This window comes from Eptesicus fuscus, chromosome 7 (assembly GCF_027574615.1).
Source record: "Eptesicus fuscus isolate TK198812 chromosome 7, DD_ASM_mEF_20220401, whole genome shotgun sequence".
NCBI lineage: Eukaryota > Metazoa > Chordata > Mammalia > Chiroptera > Vespertilionidae > Eptesicus > Eptesicus fuscus.
In genome coordinates, this window is record NC_072479.1 from 17292856 (window position 1) to 17314688 (window position 21833).

At 43.7% G+C, this 21833-nt stretch overlaps 1 protein-coding gene and 1 pseudogene across 1 annotated transcript in view; both read left to right on the top strand.

The window, feature by feature from the left end:
- The window catches only part of TULP3 (TUB like protein 3), an 82899-nt gene that overhangs the window by 28739 nt on the left and 32327 nt on the right, over nt 1-21833 (top strand). Inside the window, exon 2 of the mRNA XM_054718779.1 lies at nt 14543-14594. Coding sequence (XP_054574754.1) covers nt 14543-14594 — 52 coding nt within the window. The remainder of the gene's footprint in view (nt 1-14542; nt 14595-21833) is intronic.
- Nucleotides 18494-19184, top strand: LOC103288108 (SIN3-HDAC complex-associated factor-like; annotated as a pseudogene).

A 21833-nucleotide genomic window follows, 5' to 3' on the forward strand; every position in this document is an offset into this window, starting at 1 on the left:
TTCACTTGATTTTTAGATTCACTTGTTGATAGATATGTATTTGTTGTTCATAATTTTTATCTTTACCTTTTTCTTCTTCTTCCTCTTCTTAAAGAATACCTTTCAGCATTTCATATAATACTGGTTTGGTGGTGATGAACTCCTTTAGCTTTTTCTTATCTGTGAAGCTCTTTATCTGACCTTCCATTCTGAATGATAACTTTGCTGGGTAGAGTAATCTTGGTTGTAGGTTCTTGTTATTCATCACTTTGAATATTTCTTGCACACTCCCGTCTGGCCTGCATAGTTTCTGTTGAGAAATCAGCTGACAGTCGTATGGGTACTCCCTTGTAGGTAATTAACTGTTTTTCTCTTGCTGCTTTTAAGATTCTCTCTTTGTCTTTTGCTCTTGGCATTTTAATTATGATGTGTCTTGGTGTGGTCCTCTTTGGATTCCTTTTGTTTGGGGTTCTCTGCACTTCCTGGACTTGCAAGTCTATTTCTTTCACCAGGTAGGGAAAGTTTTCTGTCATTATTTCTTCAAATAGGTTTTCAGTATCTTGCTCTCTTTCTTCTTCTGGCACCCGAATAATTCGGATGTTGGTACACTTGGAGTTGTCCCAGAGGCTTCTTACACTATCTTCATATTTTTGGATTCTTTTTTCTTTTTCTTTTCTGGTTGGGTGTTTTTTGCTTTTTTTGTATTTCAAATCTTTGACTCGATTCTTGCGTTCCTCTAGTCTGCTGTTGGATCTCTGTATATTATTATTTATTTCAGTCAGTGTGTGTTTAACTTCTAGTTGGTCCTTTTTCATATCTTCAAGGATCTCACTAAATTTATTGGTGGTTTCTAGAAAATTCTTGAAAAACCTTATAACCGTGATTTTGAACTCTATATCCAGTAGTTTGCTTTCCTCCATTTCTGTCATTTGTGACCTGTTTCTTTGTCTCCGCATTTTGGCTGCTTCCCTGTGTTGATAGAGTGGCTTTGTGTGCTAGATGTGCTATAGGGCCCAGTGGCTCAGCCTCTCCAGTTACCTGAGGTGGACTCTCTTGGTGCACCCCTTTATGGGCTGTGTGCACAGTCTTGTTGTAGTTAAGCCTTGATTGTTGTTCGTATCATTGGGAGGAATTGGCCTCCAGGCCAATTGGCTGTGAAAATCAACTGTGTCTATGATGGGAGAACTTCTGTACTGGAGACACCCTTATGAGACAAGACTTGCTTCAGTGGGGCTTTGGTGCTCACTGAGTCTGCCCCCTGAGTGTGTCCCTTATAGATCTGAGGAGTTGTAATCTGGAGGGTCCCTCTCTGACCACTGGGTACACTGGCTCTTGGATCTCCAAGGAGGTGCTAATTTAGTCTCTCCTGGAGACCACCCAGCAGGAGCTATGGAGAGATCTGCAGATTCCTCTTCTTTGTTTGGGTTTTGGAGATGCCCAGATGAGGCCCAGCTATGAAGCAATGCAAGCTGCTGTGGGGCCTTGGGCCTTCTTTTGGATGTTCTGGGTCTCTCTGACCCAGCTGTAGTTTGTTAGGTAATTTTAGATAGCAAAGGGCCAGGCCATTCATATGCAAAAGCCTCTGCGCACAGCTTGGGTGGGGCGGGGTCTCAGGGAATTAACAGGGTGGAGCAAACAGCTATGGCTGATCCTCAGCCCAGCCTTAAGAGGCCCCTGGGTCTCAGTGTCCCTCAGTAATCGCTGCAAGCACCTCTGAGAGAAAGCCGCCCTCGTGTTCCGGCCAGATGCCAGACAGTCCACTTTCTCCCCGTATGAGACTGGGTCCCCAGAGTCTCACCCGGAACTAAGGTTCAGAGCAGTCGGGAGCTTGTGTCTCCCTCCAGATTGAAAAAGACAACCGTGTACTCAGCTGCCAGACCTTTCCACGTGCACACCTCCATAGTTCTGCACTTTAGTTCCGCATCTTCTCTGAGTCTCAGTGTGCTTTTCTCTTTCCTTCTAGTTGTAGAATTTCCATTCAGCCAGCCTTCCTGTGGTTCTGAATGATGTCCATTTTGTCTTTTAGTTGTAGTTTTGAAGTGGTTGTGTGAGGCAGCAATTTCAGGTGTTTACCTATGCCGCCATCTTGGTTTCTCTCTGTTTAATATTAAATTGACAATCAATGATGTAGTTGGAACTGGATTATGAATTAATTATTTCTCAATTTCCTTTGTATGTGGATTTTTAAAATAGCTTTATTGAGTTTTAATTGATGTAATCAAACCCCACACTTAAACTATACATGTTGATGTGAAACTGTCACTACAGTCAAGATAATGAACCTACTCCCAATGTTTCCTTCTTCCCTTTGTAATCCATCTCTCCTTCTCACTCTTGGACACCCACTGATGAATTTTTGTCACTATTATATAATCTTACAGTATGTTTCCTTTTGTTGTATTTAGCAGAATGATTCATCCATTTTGTTGTGTGTATCAATATTTTCTCCTTTTTATTGCTGAATGGTATTCCATATAAAATTTTTCTATTCACCTGCTGATGGACATTTGAATTGTTTTCAATTTTGGGTTACTCCAAATAAAGCTGCAGCCCTTGTCGGTGTGGATCAGCAGTTAGAGCGTTGTCCTGTGCACCAGAGGGTGGAGGGTTCAATCCCCGATTGGAATGCACACAGAAGGCCACCTATCGATGTTTCTCTCTCACATTGATGTTTCTCTCTCTCTCTCTAGAATACACAAACAAACAAACAGCAACATTCCTCGGGTGAGGATTAAACAAAAATAAAGCCGCTATGAAATTTCATATATGCATAGGATTTTTTGTGGACATATGCTTTCATTTCTCAGATAAAATATCTGGGCTTGGAGTAGCTGAATCAAATGGTAGGTGTATGTTTGACATTTTAAAGAAATTGACTGTTTTCCAAAGTGGTTGTACATTTTATTTTATTTAAAAAAAAGTGTGTTTTTTATTTTAGAGAAAGAGGAAGAGAGAGAGAGAGATAGAAATATCCATGAGAGACAGAATGATTGGGTGCCTCCTACAGGTGATCGAGCCCACAACCCAGACATATGCCCTGATGGAATCAAACCAGTGACCTCCTCCTGGTTCATGGGTTGACCCTGAGCCACGCTAGCTGGGCAGTTGTACATTGAGAGAAAAATCATTGATCAGCTACCTCCTGTGTGCCCCCTACTAGGGATCGAGCCCACAATGCGGGCCTGTGCCCTTGACTGGAATCAAACCCAGTACCCTTCAGTCCTCAGGCCGACGCTTTATCCACTGAGCCAAACTGGCTAGGGCTATGGTCATAATATTTTAAAATTTAGCCTTTCTAGTGGTTGGGTATGTACTGATATCTCATTGTGGTTTTAATATGCATATCTTCTTTTGTGAAATAAATGTTGAAATATTTTGTCCAATTTTTAATTGTTTTTTTTTTTTTTTTTTTTTAGTAAACTGGTACAAATTCTTTCAGTTTTAAATGTAAGTCCTTAGTTGGATATGTGTTTTGTAAAATTTTGCTACCAGTCTGTGGCTTTCCTTTTAATTTTCATAACAATATCTTTTGCAAAAACAAAGTTTTTTATTCTGGTGAAGTCCAATTTGTTTTTATTATTATTTTTTTTTGCTAATGTGAATTTAAGTAAAAGTCATAATCAAACCTACAATTTTAAAGTTTTCTCCAAGAGGGTGGTTGTCAAATCTTCAATTAAGTGTGACTAACTGACTAGAATTAAGAATAAAATGTTACATTGTGTTCTGGCCGATGTGACGCAGTTGGTTGAGTGTCATCTTGTGCACCAAAAGGTTTGGGGTTCAATCCCCAGTAGGGGCACTTTTAGGAGGCACCTGACCAGTGTTTCTCTCTCATATTGATATTTCTCTCTCTCTCTCTCTCTCTCTCTCTCTCTCTCTCTCTCTCTCTCCCCTTCTCTTTCTCTCTCTCTAAAATAATTTAAAATATATTTTAAAAACTTATGTTTTTATAGCATTTGTCTTTAAGTAATCCTTTTTTCCCTTTATCTTTCCTATACTGCCATCTTTCCAATAATACCTTGTCACACATAATAAGTAAATTTATTTCGGATGGTTGAGTTGAACCAAAATTTAAAAATTTATATGTTTTTTATTCATTTCAGAGAGGGAGAGGGAGAGGGAGAGGGAGAGGGAAAAAACATCAATGATGAGAGAGAGTCATTGATCAGCTGTCTATTGCACATCCCACACTGGGGATCGAGATTGCAACCCAGGCATGTGCCCTGACCTGGAATTGAACCGAGACCTTCTGGTTCATAGGTCAGTGCTCAACCACTGAGCCATGCCAACTGGGTGAACCAAATTTTTATTTATTTCAGAGAGGAAGGAAGAGAGAGAGAAAGATAAACATCAATGATGAGAGTGAATCATAGATTAGCTGCCTCCTACATGCACCCTACTGGGGATTGAGCTGCAATTCAGGCATGTGTCCTGACCAGGAATTGAACTGTGATCTCCTGGTTGATGGGTCGACACTCAACCACTGAGCCACACCAACTGGGCTTGATGACAATGTTTTTAATTTTGGTGAAGTCCAATGTATCTATCTTTATTGCTCATGCTTTTGGTGTCATATCTAAGAATCCATGGCCAAATCCAAAGTCATAAAAATGTAATGTTTTCTTCTAAAAGTTTTATAGTTTTAGTTGTTACAGTTAAGTCTTTGATACATTTTTTGGGACCCTTCAGTCTGCAGGCCGATGCTCTATCCACTGAGCCAAACCAGTCAGGGCTCCTTTGTCATTCTTAACTAGTGGGGCATTCCACTGTACCACTGTTGATGTTCACCTGTGATGTCATGAGGGTGCCGCATCTGCCGGGCAATGTTTACAGTCTCATCAAAAGTGATATTTCCATTGTGCTTAATGTTTTTGTGCTTCTTTCTGTCTCTTGGCGGTTCTTTGAGGGCCTTGATGATCAGGGCAGAGGCAGAAGGTACCGTACTACCTCAATCTGGGCCTGTCTGTTCTGAATGGTCAGTTTTGCTGTAATCCTCAGACCCTTTCAATCACTGGTTGCTTTGGCGACGTCATCACCAACCTTTTTTGGAGACATTCAGGGGTATCTTTGGGACCAGGGCAGATATGACATGACTTTCCCACTGGCCCCTCAGATATAAGACTTTGATCTCATTGGGGTCAAACTTAGGTGGCATGGTGGAGGAGGCTGGTGTCAGGTGATCCCAGATTCGGGATGACCAAAGAAATTTATACCTTGGCCTCCTTTGAGCTGAAAGCTGAAAGTGTATTTAAGACTTTAGTTTTTTTAATTTTAATTATTTTTTATTTAATTGATTTTTTAGAGAGGAAGGGAGAGGGAGAGAGGGAGATGTAAGAGAGAAACATCAGCTCTAGCCAGTTTGGCTCAGTGGTTGAACATCGACTTATGAACCAGGAGGTCATGGTTCAGTTCCCCATCAGAGCACATGCCTGGGTTGAGGGCTGGATTCCAGTGTGGGACATGCAGGAGGCAGCCAATCAATGATTCTCTCTCATCGTTGATGTTTCTATCTATCTCCCTCTCTCTGAAATCAATAAAAATACACTGAGTGGCCAGATTATTATGATCTCTGAACGCATAATAATCTGGCCAATCAGTATATACATACACACACACACACACACACACACACACACACACACACACACACACTAGAGGCCCAGTGCATGAATTTGTGCATGGGTGGGGTCTGGCCAGCCTGGCCAGGGTGAGGGGACATGGGCCATTGGCCGGCCTGCCTGCTGGTCAAACTCCTGGTAGAGGGGACAATTTGCATATTAGCCTTTTACTATATAGGATATACACTGAGTGGCCAGATTATTATACGTTCAGAGATCATAATAATCTGGCCACTCAGTGTATATTTAAAAAGAATGTTGCCCTGCGTACTGAAGGGTCCCGGGTTTGATTCCGGTTAAGGGCATGTACCTTAGTTGCAGGCTCCTCCTGGGGTGTGTGCGCGGGAGGCAACTAATTGATGTGTCTCTCTCACATCAATGTTTCTCTCTCTGTGTCTTTCCCCATCCTTTCCACTCTCCCTAAACATCAATAGAAATATATTAATAAAAAAATAAAAAAGAGAAACATCGATTGGTTGCCTCCTGCATGCACCCCAACCGGGGATTGAACCTACAACCTGGTTATGTACCCTGAACAGGAATCGAACCTGTGATCTTCTGATGCATGAGATGACACTCCAACCAACTTAGCCACACTGGCTAGTCTTTGATACATTTTTAGTTAATTTTTATGTATGGTGTGAGATAGAGGTCCAACTTCATTCTTTTGCATGTGGATATTTAGTTATCTAGCACTACTTGTTGAAGAAACTATTGTTTCCTCATTGAATGATCTTGGCACCCTTGTCAAATTGATTGGCCATCCCTGGCCAGGTTGCTCAGTGATTAGGGCAATGGACTGTCGACCAAAGGGTTGTGGGTTCGATTCCTAGTGAGGGGCATGTGCAACTTCGGTCGGGGGACAGATGGGAGGCAACCTATCGATGTGTCTCACATCGATGTTTTTCTCTCTCTCCCCCCTCTCCACTCGCTAAAAATCAATGAAAAAGAGTATCCTCGGATGAGGATTAATAAACACACACACACACACACATACACAATTGATTGGCATAGATGTATGGGTCTGCTGTGACTTTTGAGTTGATCATTTCCTTTTTTCTTTTTTATCACTTTGTCCTTTGTGTATATATTATAGGCAATCTAATTTGGTTTATGTTTTTGAACTTGATGTAAAAGGAAGCTTTAAAAATGTAATGTTTTGTGTGTTGCTTATTTGTTTACATTATGTTTACAATCAATTTATGGATTGTGCTCATTTTCATGGATGAACTGTATAACATTCCATTGAATGACTAGATCAAATTTTATCCATTTTACTCGTGGCAGATACTTGTGTTATTTTCGGTTCATCTAGTGATTTTTAAAAGTGTGTGTACAGGAGTAGAGGCAATCTTTTAGCAGACGTTTACCAAATATTTGTTAGCTGAATAAGTGAAGAATAGTACAGGGGGACTAGGGAAATATTTTTGGTGCCCATAAACCAAGATAGGTATGTAGGGCACATTTGTAGAGAATTACATGTGTGATAAAGCCTTGTGTAGGTATCTTCAGTTTAAACTTTGGCTGGTCAATAATTGGAGAGTAGTTCAAGAGAATGGAGTTCTTGTGGGCTTTATCATCTGCCAAACTTGAGTAGTAGGTCTGTGTTTCTCTAAGATATATATTTAGCCCTAACCAGTTTGGCTCAGTGGATAGAGCGTCGGCCTGCGGACTGAAGGGTCCCAGGTTTGATTCCGGTGAAGGGCATGTACCTTGGATGTGGGCACATCCCCAGTAGGGGGTGTGTAGGAGGCAGCTGATCGATGTTTCTCTCTCATCGATGTTTCTATCTCTCTATCCCTCTTCCTTCCTCTCTGTAAAAAATCAATAAAATATATATATATTTTTTAAAAGATAAATGTTTAGAGTTTTCCCTGTTTGTACCAAGTAAATAGGAAATTTTCCATGAGAAAAATGGGAGGAAAATAGTAATTTCATTTCTTTTACTCTGCAGAAATTCTGGGTGATTTTTTTTTCATATTAACCTGTTAATTTATTTCATGGCTCTGTACAAAAATGAAATAGTTTTCATTAGATTAACAGTTTAAATAAATGCCTGATGGAACATTCTTTTTCATTTTCATAGCTCATCTTTGATAATCAGTTCATGCTTTCCTTGCTATTCTTGATCCAGGGTTGTGATCACTTTATTGTCTTGTATTCATTCGGGCAAAAAAGACAACTTACACATTTCTGTTACAAGGATAATAATCAGCTCCACGGCAGATGCTTCCCAAACACATCCAGTATCCATCTGCTCTTGGATAGGAGGTAAATCCAGGTAAGGATTGAACCTAATGTTCATCCCTTCGCACTGGTACCTTCTCCTGAGTTCCTTAGGTCCTCAGCAATGACTTTTCAAGATTTCTCTCTTGCAAAGAAGTCTTGTGTAGTTGTTTACTATCCTTTCTGCTTTGTGTTCCCATAGACATCTCCAGCTCAGTTCTCCAATGTAGTGTTCACGCTGAATTCACCATCTTCTCGTCACAAATTATGCTCAGTGAAATGAGTCAGAAGGGAAAGACACATTCATGTATCCCTTGCTCTTCAAAAGTTGCATCGTGCCACTTTGCTTTTATGAAAAACCTATCTTAGTACCTGTTTTTGCTAACTGAAAGAAATCCAAAGAGAATCTTCACTTTTACCAACAAAGGCAAAAAGTGAATACAGCATTTAGTGTTTGTTTTGCAACAAGCCAGTTATAGAGACAGTGTGCACCCCGAGCAGCAAGAGTGGCCCCACCAGCCCTAGCCGGTTTGGCTCAGTGAATAGAGCATTGGCCTGTGGACTGAAAGGTCCCAGTTTCAATTCTGGTCAGGGGCACATGCCCAGGTTGTGGGCTCGGTCCCTAGTTGGGGGCATGCAGGAGGCAGCCAATCAATGATTCTGTCTCATCAAAGATATTTCTGTCTTTCTCTCCCTCTCCTTTCCTCTCTGAAATCAATATTCTCCTATATAATAAAAGCCTAATATGCTAAGTGTCCAGTTGACTGGTCAGCCGTTCAACCAATCAAAGCGTAATATGCTAATGATATGTTAAGGCCACTCAACTGCTCACTATGATGTGCACTGACCACCAGGGGGCAGTCAACTGGTCAACCAGTCGCTATGACATGCATTGACCACCAGGGGGCAGAGCTCCGACTGGTAGGTTAGCTTGCTGCTGGGGTCCAGGCGATCTAGACTGAGTGAGATGGGCCGGGCACACCCTGGAGCCCTCCTGCAGTCCCTCCTGGCTGTCCAGCCTCCCACGTCCCTCCCCGGCCCCGATTGTGCACTGGTGGGGTCCCTTGGCCTGGCCTGCACCCTCTCAAATCCAGGATCCCTCGGGGGATGTCAGAGAGCCAGTTTCAGCCCAATCCTACAGGCCAGGCCGAGGGACCCCACTGGTGCATGAATTCGTGCACCGGGCCTCTAGTATATCTACATATATAAAAGCCTAAGTGACTGAATGACTGAACGACCAGTTGACCAGTTGCTATGATGCGCACTGACCACCAGAGGGTAGACGCTCAACACAGGAGCTGCCCCCTGGTAATCAGTGCACTCCTATAGTGGGAGCGCCACTCCATGGACCGACCCATTCCAGTGGCCCATCAGCCTGGCGGCAGCCACTCACTCAGTAGTCCTGCAGGTCCAATCTCCGGAGAACAGGCCAGGTACCGATGGACCGGCTCTGCCAGCCCAACCTGACAGTGTTGCCGGCCTCCTGGAAGTCGCCCTCAGGCACCATGGCTGCTTTCCTTCTTTAGAAGCTCTGCAAGGAAGAAATTATATAAAAGTGGCCGCCAGGTGTCTCCCGACAACTGGAGTGAATGTCAGTGGGATGGATCCAGATCCCGGACCAGCCAGGGTGTCCCACTGCCCGCCAGAGGGCTGATCTCATCCCGCCCCCTTCCCCTCCCCCTCGGGTCGGGCGCCAGAGGCAGGGCTCACTGCTGGTGAGCGCTGCTGTGGCAGCGTGAGCCTCTCCCAATTGGGACTGACTGGGCGTGAGCCTGCGGGATGAGTGGGAGCTGCAGGCAGGAGCAGCAGGCGGCATTGGACTGCTGGTTTAGGCCTGATCCCCACAGGCCACCCCGAGGGACCCCACCTGTGCATGAATTCATGCACCGGGCTTCTAATCTATACTAATAAAAGGGTAATATGCTAATTAGACTGGATAGACTGGATGTTTTCTGGACGTCCTTCTGGACAAAGCTGCAGCGGTTGCGAGGGCTGGCGGCGTGGGAGAGGTGGCAGCACGGGAGAGGCTGCGGCACAGGCCAGTCCAGCACCGTGGCCCCTTTCACAGAGGCAGCGTGGGAGAGGTGGCGGCACGGTCCCGGTCCCAGTGCTGCCACTTCTGCAGAGGCAGCCACAGAGGCAGTGGCACGGGCCCATCTTGGTGCTATACCTCCACAGAGACTGGATGGGGTACAACCTGCTGTGCCTCAACCTTCCACAGCCCCTCCCCCAGCTGGCCTGGACCCAGATTGCCACCCACCCACCAGTGGGAAGGGGGTGGGGCAAGCACTAAGAAGCTAGGGATGAGGGCCGGCAGCTGCAGCAGCCGGCAGTGACAGCAGCAGTGGAGTGATGGGGGTAGCGTCTTCCCTGATTGGCCAGTCACCTCCTGCAGAAGGAGGCCAGACTGTGGTGGGGAGTGGGCCTAAGCCGTCAGTAGGACACCCCCTGAGGGCTCCCAGACAGTGAGAGGGGGCAGGCCAGACTGAGGGACCCCTCCAGTGCATGAATTTTCATGCACTGGGCCTCTAGTCCTATATAATAAAAGGCTAATATGCAAATTGAATGAACGGCAGAATGATCTGTCACTGTGATGTGCACTGGCCACCAGGGGGCAGACGCTCAATGCTGGGGCTGCCCCTGGTGGTCAGTGTGCTCCCACAGGGGGAGTGCTGCTCAGCCAGAAGCCCTGAGCTGGGCTCATGGCTGGTGAGCGCAGTGGCGATGGCAGCTCTAAGAATGTCTGACTGCCGGGGAGCGGGCCTAAGCCGTCAGTCGGACATCCCCCAAGGGCTCCCGGATTGCAAGAGGGTGCAGGCTGGGCTGAGGGATCCCCCCCACCCCGAGTGCATGAATTTTGTGCGCCAGGCCTCTAGTATATATACATTGAGTGGCCAGATTATTATGATCTCTGAACGCATAATAATCTGGCCACTCAGTATATATCCTATATAATAAAAGGCTAATATGCAAATTGTCCCCTCTACCAGGAGTTCGACCAGCAGGCAGGCCAGCCAACCGCCCATGTTCCCTCCCCCTGGCCAGGCTGGTCAGACCCTACCCATGCACAAATTCATGCACTGGGCCTCTAGTGTGTGTGTGTGTGTGTGTGTGTGTGTGTATGTATATACTGAGTGGCCAGATTATTATGCATTCAGAGATCATAATAATCTGGCCACTCAGTGTATAAAAGCCCCACCAAACCCCTTTGCCAGGAACTACACTCAGCATCCAGCTGCCAAAGCTTTGAATTGTCTGTGAGCATTTGTGCTGTATTTGGATTTATTTCGTTAGCAAGATGTGTCCTAAGGTATCAGGAAAGCCTGAGAGAACTCATTAGGGTGTTAGCTTAGTGTAAAACTGGATGTAATTAAGCATATTTGGTATGATTTGGTAAGTTATTTTTTCTATATAAATCCGGGGTGGGGGTCCCACCTTTGGCCCATAGTATGGAAACCTGTACTTAAGATTTCATTTGTATGTGGATTCTAAAAAACTAAACAAAACCCAAAAACCAAACTCAGAGATACAGGGAACAGGTTGGTAGTTGCTGGGAGAGGATAGACAAAATGGGTGAAGAGGGTCAAAACTCCTGGTTATAAAATGAATAAATCATGGGGGTGTAATGTATAGTTTGGTGACTATAGTTAATAACATTGTATGGTGTAGAATTTGAAAAGTTGCTAAGAGAATAGATTTTTAAAAAATAAACTGGCTTTTGTCCTGGCTGGGTAGCTCGGTGGGTTAGAGCATCCTCTGGATAGCCACTTAACAAGAGAAACATGCGGCTCCGAGGCCAGATGCTGCTTGAGAGATTTTAGGAAAGTCTGAAGCAGGAGCTAAGACAGGCCATTAGTATGGAAAAGCCACTGTAAACAGCTTGGGTGGGCCTGAAAGTTGGGTGGGGTGGAGTTTCAGGGAATCACCAGGACAGGGTGAGCATTAACCAGATTGATGACTCAGATATGACACCCACCTGCTGGCTCTGTGTGGGGAGGGCTCAGAAAAGGAGAAATGGCCTCTGCCAGCACTTTTCTCTGGGAGAAAGCTGCCCCTCCAGCTCTCACCCTAATGTCAGATACTTTATTTAGTTCCTCCCTATTTGTCCCTGGTGCCTTACAAGATGCTGCCCCACTGCTGGAGCTCAGATCATGTGAGTCTGATTAAGTAGGTGAGCAGGCTCTTTAAGAGGAACACCTGGGACTCCAGCAGCTCTTTGTTTCACTGAGTCCCAATCCCCACTGGTTTTTACGCCAGAAGTAATGGGAGCTTCTCTTCCTGGCACTGGAACACTGGGGTGGAGGGCCTGGTGTGGGGCGGCGACCCCTCACTCCTCAGGGGGTGACCTCTGTAGCCAAGATCTCTCTCCTGATTTTTGTCTGACACAGGGTGTGAGGTCAGCCTTTTCCATGTCTCCACCCCTTCCACCAGTCTCCATGTTTTGTGTTGATTTATTAATCAGGCTTGCTTAGGTTTACTATTTGGCAACTTAGTTTGAAATAAGGTAAAGAGACTATTAAAGGGAAAAATGAAAATTCAGTTAAGATCATAGTCCAGTTTAGACTAGAAATTCTAGTTCAGGTTTAATATAAGTACATAAAATATCTTTATTATTTCTGCTGTTACAATTTAACACTAGAGCTCAGAAAAAAGTACAGCTTCGATGTATAAGAGGCATCTAAATGTTATATAGCTCCTTTTTAGTGTCTCTTGTGTTAAGGTTAAATGCTTTGATTATACCCTGTTTACTTAAATTACTCAGCTTGCCCAGGCTTGATGAAAGGAACTAAATGGTGTCAACACAGGGTGTTGGAAAAACACACCTGGTTTCATTATTAGAGGCCTTCAGAGAAATGTATGAGGACTTCAGTTGTGTGTCAGAATTTAGCTTTATTTGGGTTACTTCAGCATTCAGATGGGAGGGGAATAGGATGATTTTTTTTTTTTTTTACATGCCAGAGGGTTTTGCAATTCTGGTTTGGAGTTGAAGGCAAAACGAGTTGGAGGAAGAATCACAGTAGTAGTTGAAAATCCATAACTGGATTTTTTCACCAATTTGCCCTTTCTTATATAATGTTCATAATATTTTTCCCTTAGTAGTTTCATGTAGAACTTTTTCAGATTTATACTAAAATCTACTGAATACTAACAGTATTCCAGTGCTGTGTTTATTAAGCTCCAACAGTAAAATTTGTGATTGAGGACTAATGACATTAAGAAAAACAGGAACATACCTGGGAGAAACGTAGGGGCCCACAGAGCTGAGGCCGTAGTTGTACCCTGCATTTTCATTTATTTGTTTGTCTTTCTTCGGAGCAGGAAAAAAGGAGATGGTTTCTTTTGAATATCCAGGTTTTTTTAAAAAAAACATAGAGGATATAAGGGAGTTAATAGAGGAGACTGTCAAAGAATCAGAATGCTCCTTCACACCTATGGCTAAAGGATTAATAGGCAGGAAGAGTCTTGGAGATGGTATGCAAGTTCCAAGTTGCTATGCATTATTAAAATGCGTAAAACTTTCTAAAATATAAGAATGTAGTGGTTAAACCATTAAACCATGATATATACTTTGGTGTATTTACCCCAAATGCAGGAAAAGCCATGCTTGCCTTTGTAGCCATGGAATTTGTCTTCTATTTTTAAAAAAATCCTCATTCCCAGGATACACACACACACACACACACACACACAGAAGCATTGATGTGAGAGAGAAACATAGATTGGTTGCCTCCTGTACTCACCCTGACTGGGGATGGAACCCCCAACCTAGGTATGTGCCTGGAACGGTGCACGGGATAATGCTCCAACCAACTGTAAGCTCCCAGTAAAAATTTATAATACAAATAATTGAGGATCATTTCGGCTTTGTTTATAGTTTATTCTTTCTAAGAATGTTGGGTAACAAAATAAAATCTTAAATTAAGAAAAGGCTTCAGAGAGAGTTTTTAGAAAGGTAAAAAGGGCCCTACTGGGTTGGCCCAGTGGATAGAGAGTTAGCCTGCGGACTGAAGGGTCCCTGGTTCAGTTTCAGTCTAGGGCACATGCCTGGGTTGCAGGCTCGATCCCCAGTAGGGGGTGTGCAGGAGGCAGCCGATCAATGATTCTCTCTCATCATTGATATTTCTATCTCTCGCTCCCTCTCCCTTTCTCTCTGAAATCAATAAAAATATACTTTAAAAAAAGTTCAAAGGATTTGGTTTATCAATTGAAGATATAATTTGATTCCATTTTTGTTGTTGTTTTCTTCCATCAAAAAAAAAATCTGTTTCCCTAGCTGGTTTTGCTCAGTGGTTAGAGTGCTGGCTCTCAGACTGAAGGGTTGTGGGTTTAATTCCAGTCAAAGGCACATGTACCTTGGTTGCAGGCTCGATCTACCCCCCCCCCCCCACATCCTTCCTCCTCATGCCACTCGGGGCGAGTTCTGGAGGCAACAACCAATTGATGTGTCACTCTCACTCACATCAATGTTTCTCTCTCTGTGTCTCTCCTCCTCCCTTCCACTCTAATAATCAATGGGAAAAATATCCTCAGGTCCTCTGGAATAAGTGTGGCATTAAGGATGGCAAGTCAGTGTGGGCAGCATCCTAAAACTGATGCTTTCCCTAAGGCAGAATTCATTGATTCCAAATAGCCCATGGTAATACCTGGAAAAGATTAAATTGACATGGTTTTAAAAGGATTTTCTCTTTACATGTTTTCTTTTCACTTTTTCAAAACAGTGCCTTTGAAGATGAGGCTATGAAGCTTCGACAGCTGAAACTCGATAATCAGGTGAGTAGAGTCTTCTCTTTTGAAATAAGCGGAGAACTATATTGACCATGATGCTGATAGTCTTGACTCTGAAGTCTTGGCAAGGTCATGGAAAGAAGACCTGATAGGAAAAGGCTCTGATATTACTCACTAAGCAGGGTCTAGACTTGTATCTGCTGAACCAAGGCCCTGGGCTATGGCAAGACCAAAGTGCTTTGAGGACATCAGCAATAAAACTGGCCTTAGATTTGTAATCACTGAAAATTCCTTGGTACCTTTTATAAGAATTAGAAGAATGTTAACATTGTAATTCTATGTACTTATTTGGTCCTACTGCCTTAAGTACCTCTCTACACTGTAATTTCACTTAACTACAAGATTTTTTTTCTTACCCTAATCTGCAGATCTGAACATGCTGCTATGCTTGTTTAAAAACTTCCATTGCCTGCAGAATAATTTTCTTTACAGCACTGGTCCCAATTTTAGCTACACATTAAATTTTTTTCAAATGACTTGATTTATGCTTGTTTCCTCCACTAAACAAAGTAAGTTCCATGAGAACAGAAGGCAAGTCTATTTACGATGACTGTTACATCAGAAATTCCTAGCATAAGGCTGGGTACATAATCTTCATTAAATATTTGAGTGAAGGAAGGAATAAATGAACAGAGTTTTGTGTTGTCACATGCTATCCTCATCGTGATTACTCAGCTTAGAACCTATACCCAACATAGCATATTTGCTTTTTCATATGAATGTTATTTATTTATTTATTTATTTATTTATTTATTTATTTTAATCCTCACCTGATATTTTTTCCATTGATTTCTAGAGAAAGTAGAAGGGAGGGAGGGGAAGGAGAGAGAGAGAAAGAGAAACATTGATGTGAGAGAGACACATTGATTGGTTGCCTCTCGCAAGATCCCCTGGAGGGCTGGGGAACCTGTAACCAAGGTACGTGCCCTTGACCAGGAATCAAACCCAGACCCTTCACATCAGTCTGCAGGCTGAGGCTCTAACCACTAAGCAGAACCAGCCAGAGCTCATATGAATGTTTTTTAAGTCAGGAAAATCTATAGCTCTAGTCTACCTATGCAGGACCATTAACAACCAAAGTGTTTAAACTCCATAGGTAACTAAAAAGACCTCTAAAGTTTTGTCTTGCTGTTTTATGTTGCTGTTGGAATTAATAATGGGACTTATAGCATAACAAATTAAAGGTGGAATCATTAAAAACTAGGAAAGGGGTATCGGCATAGCATGCAAAGATGTACAGAGCAACCCTCCACAGTACGGCAAGGTGGAGATGCAGACCGGAACGCCACGCTTGTCCCTGGAATAGCACTGGTATTTGTGCTTGCCGGTGGCAATCCCTGCAGGGCACCTTTCAAAACTTTTGTGGCGATGGCACTTCCCTGGAGACTGTCATTAGTTCCACTACCCCTCAGGCCACCAGATGGTAGAGCTCGGTGCCCAGGGATCTCACGGGCAAGCCTGAGACCTGCTTCAGGGCTGTGGTGATTGCCTCCATTGTCAGCTGCACCAGCGCCTCCTCGCCAGGGCCTTCCTCACCTGCTGCCTCATGAAGTGCATGGAGAGGAGTGAACCTGGAGCCTCAGGGCTCTGACAGGGCTGCGCAGCTTGGCCTCAAAGGCCTGAGTAATGACAGCAGTGCCACTGCAGGTCTGGAGCCATGTGGCTCTGCCTTGCTGGCTATAAGGTAACTATAGCTTCATCACCCTTGGCGAGGGCACCACAGGACTGGCTGATGTGGACAAGGACCCTGGGACCCCTGGGCCTGTGCTCTGAGCTTTCCCCATGTCCCGGTGGCAGTGCACAGGACGGACCTTGCCTGCTGTGGGCTGGGGGAGTGCCTAGCCACTCTACCTTCCACAACCTGAGGGCCAGGCCCACCCCACCAGCCAGTCACCTCTATTGCCACATATGTGCAGCTCTAGATTGATCAGTAAAATCCACTTTCAGGCTTAGGGATCCCTCAGGACAAGCTGACTGATGCCCAAGCCTGGGGACCCCAGTGTGGGTGACCAAGCAGTCCTAGGGGGAGCCCTGCTGTAGTGTTTTTTTGGCTTGAAATCACTGCTGAGGTTAATATACCAGCTGCAGCCTCCCTCTACCTGGCTTCCTTTAAAGAGACTGGGGAACATTTTTTTAAAATATATTTTTATTGATTTCAGAGAGGAAGGGAGAGGGAGAGGGAGATAGAAACATCAATGATGAGAGAGAATCATTGATCAGCTGCCTCCTGCACGCCCCACACTGGGGATCGAGCCCACAATCCAGGCATGTGCCCTGAACGGGAATCAAACTGCGACCTCATGGTTCATAGGTCAACGCTCAACCTAAGCCACGCTGGCCAGGCCTGGGGAACATTTTAAGCAGATCTAGTTTTTTATGGCAGAGTTGGAAAATAGCAACAAACATCCCAGCAATTACAGATGGCTACCTGGGCACCTTCCTCTGCAAGGTATTTTGCTTCTAAGTGGAGACTCAGCCAGGGTTATGCATCTGTCATGTCAGTGAGGGTGTAAATAAACAATTCTTTCTAATATTTGAAAAGGAACGAAAACTAGAAAATAAACTAATCTTCCTGGGATCATGGGGAAAATTCTGATTATATATTTATTGCCACCACAAAGATCAGAATAATTGTAATGAACTCTTATTTTCTACATTCCATTGCATATGGTAATAATTCAAATAATACAAAAAATATATTTGATGAAAAACATCCTCAAATCAGGCTGTCAGGGGAGTCGTTAGGGGGTGATCAGGCTGGTAGGCAGAAGCAGTTAGGGGCAATCAGGCAGGCAGGCAGGCAGGCGAGCGGTTGGGAGCCAGCAGTCCTGGATTGTGAGAGGGATGTCCGACTGCCCGTTTAGGCCTGATCCTGGTGGGTAGTCGGACATCCCTCAAGGGGTCCCAGATTGGAGAGGGTGCAAGCTGGGCTGAGGGACACCCCCCTCCCCATGCACGAATTTCGTGCACTGGGCCTATAGTCCTATATAATAAAAGGATAATATGGAAATCGACCAAACAGTGGAACAACCAGTCGCTATGATGCGCATTGACCACCAGGGAACAGACACTCAACGAAGGAGCTCTCCCCAGCCCGCAGGCTCTAATTGCCCAATGGAGAGCAGGAAACCGGGGGTGGGTGGCGGTGGATGTGGGCGGTGCCAGGCCAAGGCTCCCACCCCACTGGTTGCCCCACACACAGAGGGTGACTGGCATTAGGGGTCGGTGAGTGGGCAAGAATGGCCAACCTCTCCATCCCTCCTCCTGGCTGGCAGGCTCCGATCGCCCGATGGTGAATGGGGAACCTGGGGTGGGTGGTGGCGGGGGGACGGGGACAGCTGCCGGCAGCTGGGGAAGATGGCCCTGATTGCAGGCCAGGCCTAGGGACCGTGCCTGTGCACACATTTCATGTGCCGGGCCTCTAGTATCATATAGAAGGGCTGACTTGAAATGAAAGGTCAGAGCAGTCTTTTCAGGGTGTTACACCTACCTCTCTCTCAGATTGCCTGCTATCTGATTATGAAACACACCGTAAAGATTCAACTCCAGCCCTAACCGGTGTGGCTCAGTGGATAGAGTGTCGGCCTGCAGACTCAAGGGTCCCGGGTTCGATTCCCGGTCAAGGGCATGTACCTTGGTTGCGGGCACATCCCCAGTAGGGGGCGTGCAGGAGGCAGCTGATCGATGTTTCTCTCTCTTCGATGTTTCTGACTCTCTATCCCTCTCCCTTCCTCTCTGTAAAAAATCAATAAAATATATTAAAAAAAAAAAAAGATTCAACTTCACCTCTACTTATTTGATTCCAGTAGTGGCAGGCAGCCTGGACCCTTTCATTTTTTGTATCAGAACAGCTGGTTTTGGAAGACTGTTACCCAGCAGAAAAGATGTTTGGTTTTTATAAGCCATAGATGTATTGAAGGATAGAAGGCTGCTGTATTTGCAGAGCTAAATCCTCCAGTTCTCAGTTCACAGACAGCAAATGCTGTGAAAAGGACTTCCAGACCCGTTTTGTGTTGCCTGAGACTCGTTCAGGAGACATCTGTAATGCCTGTGTCCTGCTCGTAAAAAGATGGGGAGAAATTGCTGGCAGGATTAAAACAAAAATAAAAACTGGAATCATGTGGTAGGTGCAAGGCCAGGACCCAGTCTATAGACTACTTTGAAATCAAAGAAAGTGAAAATTCTACCTGGAAACAGGATAAAAAGCAAGCAGATCAGCAAACTGCAGAAGAAATTGAAACATCACAGTTCTGATGCTCACAGTACCACCTCAAGTGCCTCCCCAGCTCATCTCCTTGTTACAGTAACCAGTCAGATGATGGCTCAGAGACAGGGGTGGCTTCGGGCGGGCTCTAACAGAGTGCCAGTTTTTGTTTTTTTTCCTTTTTAGATTTCACATACTGGAAAAGACGGAACATGTGTTGTGGGATTTTCTGTAAAGGCGTTTGGGGGAAGTCCTCATTGACACACATCTATTCAAGCCTTGCTGCAGCAATAAGAAAGCAGCTGCTGAGAAGCCGGGGGCCAGAGCCTCTGCCCAGCTCCACTCAGGAGTGGTCCCTGCGGTTTATATAGAAGGGAACAAAATACAATTTAAATTTTAGAAAAAAATCAATAAATAAACCCACAGCAACAAAAATGACACTCTTGGATACCTGCTATTCTGCCAAAAGACAGTTTCTGGAATAGTTCTGAATGGATTATTTTTCCTTCCCTTCCACAAGTTCTACCATCTGAGGCCAATATCTAGTTTACTAAAAGAAAAATAGACATATATATAAAGTTTAAAATGCTGAGTATCTCTGAGGAAACTGAGTGCTGCTGTAAAGTGCTCTTTAAGTCTTTCTTTTAAATCCCCTTCTAACGAATGAAACTAGGAGAATATCAGGGGACAGAGATGGGATTTGTTGTATGATAGACATATGTAGTTTTAACCTTTTTATTTTGAAATGGTTCTTTTTTAAAAAAAATACATTTTGGCCGCAGTATTGGTAGACTATACTATAGAATAGATAATTTCTACTTCTGTATTTATTTATTTATTTATTTATTTATTACTAGGCCCCAACCACAGTCTTTTTTTTTAATTTAAATTTTATTTTTATTGTAGAGAGAGATAGAGAAACATTGATATGTACTCCGACTGGTGATGGAACCCGCACCATTGTCATATCAGGATGATGCTCTAACCAACTGAGCTACCGGGCCAGGGCCACAGTCTTCTTTTTCCTCTTTGCCTGTAGGATGTACTGTATGTAGTCATGCACTTTGTATTAATACATTAGAAATCTACAAATCTGTTTTGTACTTTTTATACTGTTGGATACTTATAATAAAAACTTTTACTAGATTATTGAATACATTTAATCTTATTAGAAAAAAAGGCAAAATTTTATAGGATTTTTTTTTTTAATTCTAAAAGTATCTATTTGGACCAGATGTATAAATTTTGGTGTTAAATAGTGTGTGCAAATACTGTTAAGAGTCCTGAAATGCACAAGAAGGGGATTACTCAGCAGGGCATAAGAGAATTTCCACAAATGCAAGTTGAACATTCAAATGGCCTGTAACAAGAAAATGGCCTTGTGAGTAAAACATTGGGTTGGTAATCAGAAGACTTTGGTTCTACTGCTTTTATTTATTTTTATTTTTTGTTAATTCTCACCTGAGTATATTTTTCTATTGATTTTTAGAGAGAGTGGAGGGGGAGAGACAGAGAGAAACATCAGTGTGAGAGAGATATATCATTGGTTGCCTTCTGCACGGAGATTGAGCCTGCAACCGAGGTACATGCGCTTGACCAGAATTGAACCCGAGACCCTTCAGTCTTCAGGCCAAAACTTTATCCACTGAGCCAAACCAGCTAGGGCAATTCTAATGCTTTTATTTAAAAAAAATTTTTAAATTGATTTTAGAGAGGAAGGTAGGGGGAGAAAGAGATAGAAACATCAATTATGAGAGAGACTCATTGATTGGCTGCCTCCTGCATGCCCTCCACTGGAGACCAAGCCTGCAACCCAGGCATGTGCAGGGAATCAAACCCGGGACCCTTCAGTCCGCAGGCCAACACTCGATCCACTGAGCCAAACTGGCTAGGGCAATTCTAGTGCTTTTAGATCTGCCATTAATAGCTGTGTAATTTTAGGTAAGATCCTCAAACTTGGGCCCCAGTCTTCTGATTATAGCTATTTTCGTGGGCATGAATTGTTATTATATATTCTTGATTTGCTTTTCCCTAATGACTAATGATGGTTGAGCATATTTAAAGTACTTAGTGGCCATTTGTATGTCTTCTTAGGAGAAATGTATATCCAAATCCTTTGCCCATTTTTGTTGTTGTTGTTAATCCTCACCCAAGGATATTTTTCCATTGATTTTTAGAGAGAGGGGAAGGGAAGGGGGAGAGACAGAGAGAGAAGACATCCATCTGAGAGAGACACATCGATTGGTTGCCTCCTCCACCGACTGGGGCCTGCAACTGAGGCACGTGCCCTTGACGGGAACCAAACCTGGGACTCCTCAGTTCGTGGGTTGATATTCTATCCACTGAGCCAAACCAGCTAGGGCCCTTTGCCCATTTTTAAATTGGGTTATTGTCTTTTTGTTCAGTTGTAAGAGTTCTTTATACAGTCTAAAGTTAAGTTTCTTATCAGAAATATAACTTGTAGATATTTTCTACAGTTCTATTGTTGTATGCACTTTTAGTATCATGTCTAAGAAACCATTGCCCACCCAAGGCTACAAAGACTTGCTACTTTGTTTTCTTCAAAGAGTTTTGCATTTTCTCTGATCTGTTTTGAGTTTGTTTTTATGTATGATGTGAGGTGAGAATCCAGCTTCATTCTTTTGCATGTAGACATCCAATTGCCCCACCACCATTTATTGAAAAGCTATCTTTCCCATGGAGTATATTTGCTTGTATTTTTACTAGTTTTGATATAGTGCTCATATTTTCAGGGCATGTGGATACCTTAGCTGGCTACAGAATATAAAGATTTTCAGACTCAGTGATGTTACTGAGTCATGGATACACATTAGGTAGAAAACATTTGTGCCATCTGGTATACAATGGATTAAAATATAATATAGTCTCTTTAGGTCAGGTTGCCTATCTATTTGTTCACACCCTTCTAAGAGAGGCAGTCATCAGTGCATTGAACTAGTATTTTAAGAAGTCTGATATAAAACTCAGTTTTGTCTTCATGTGATCTCACTTTGTATGCC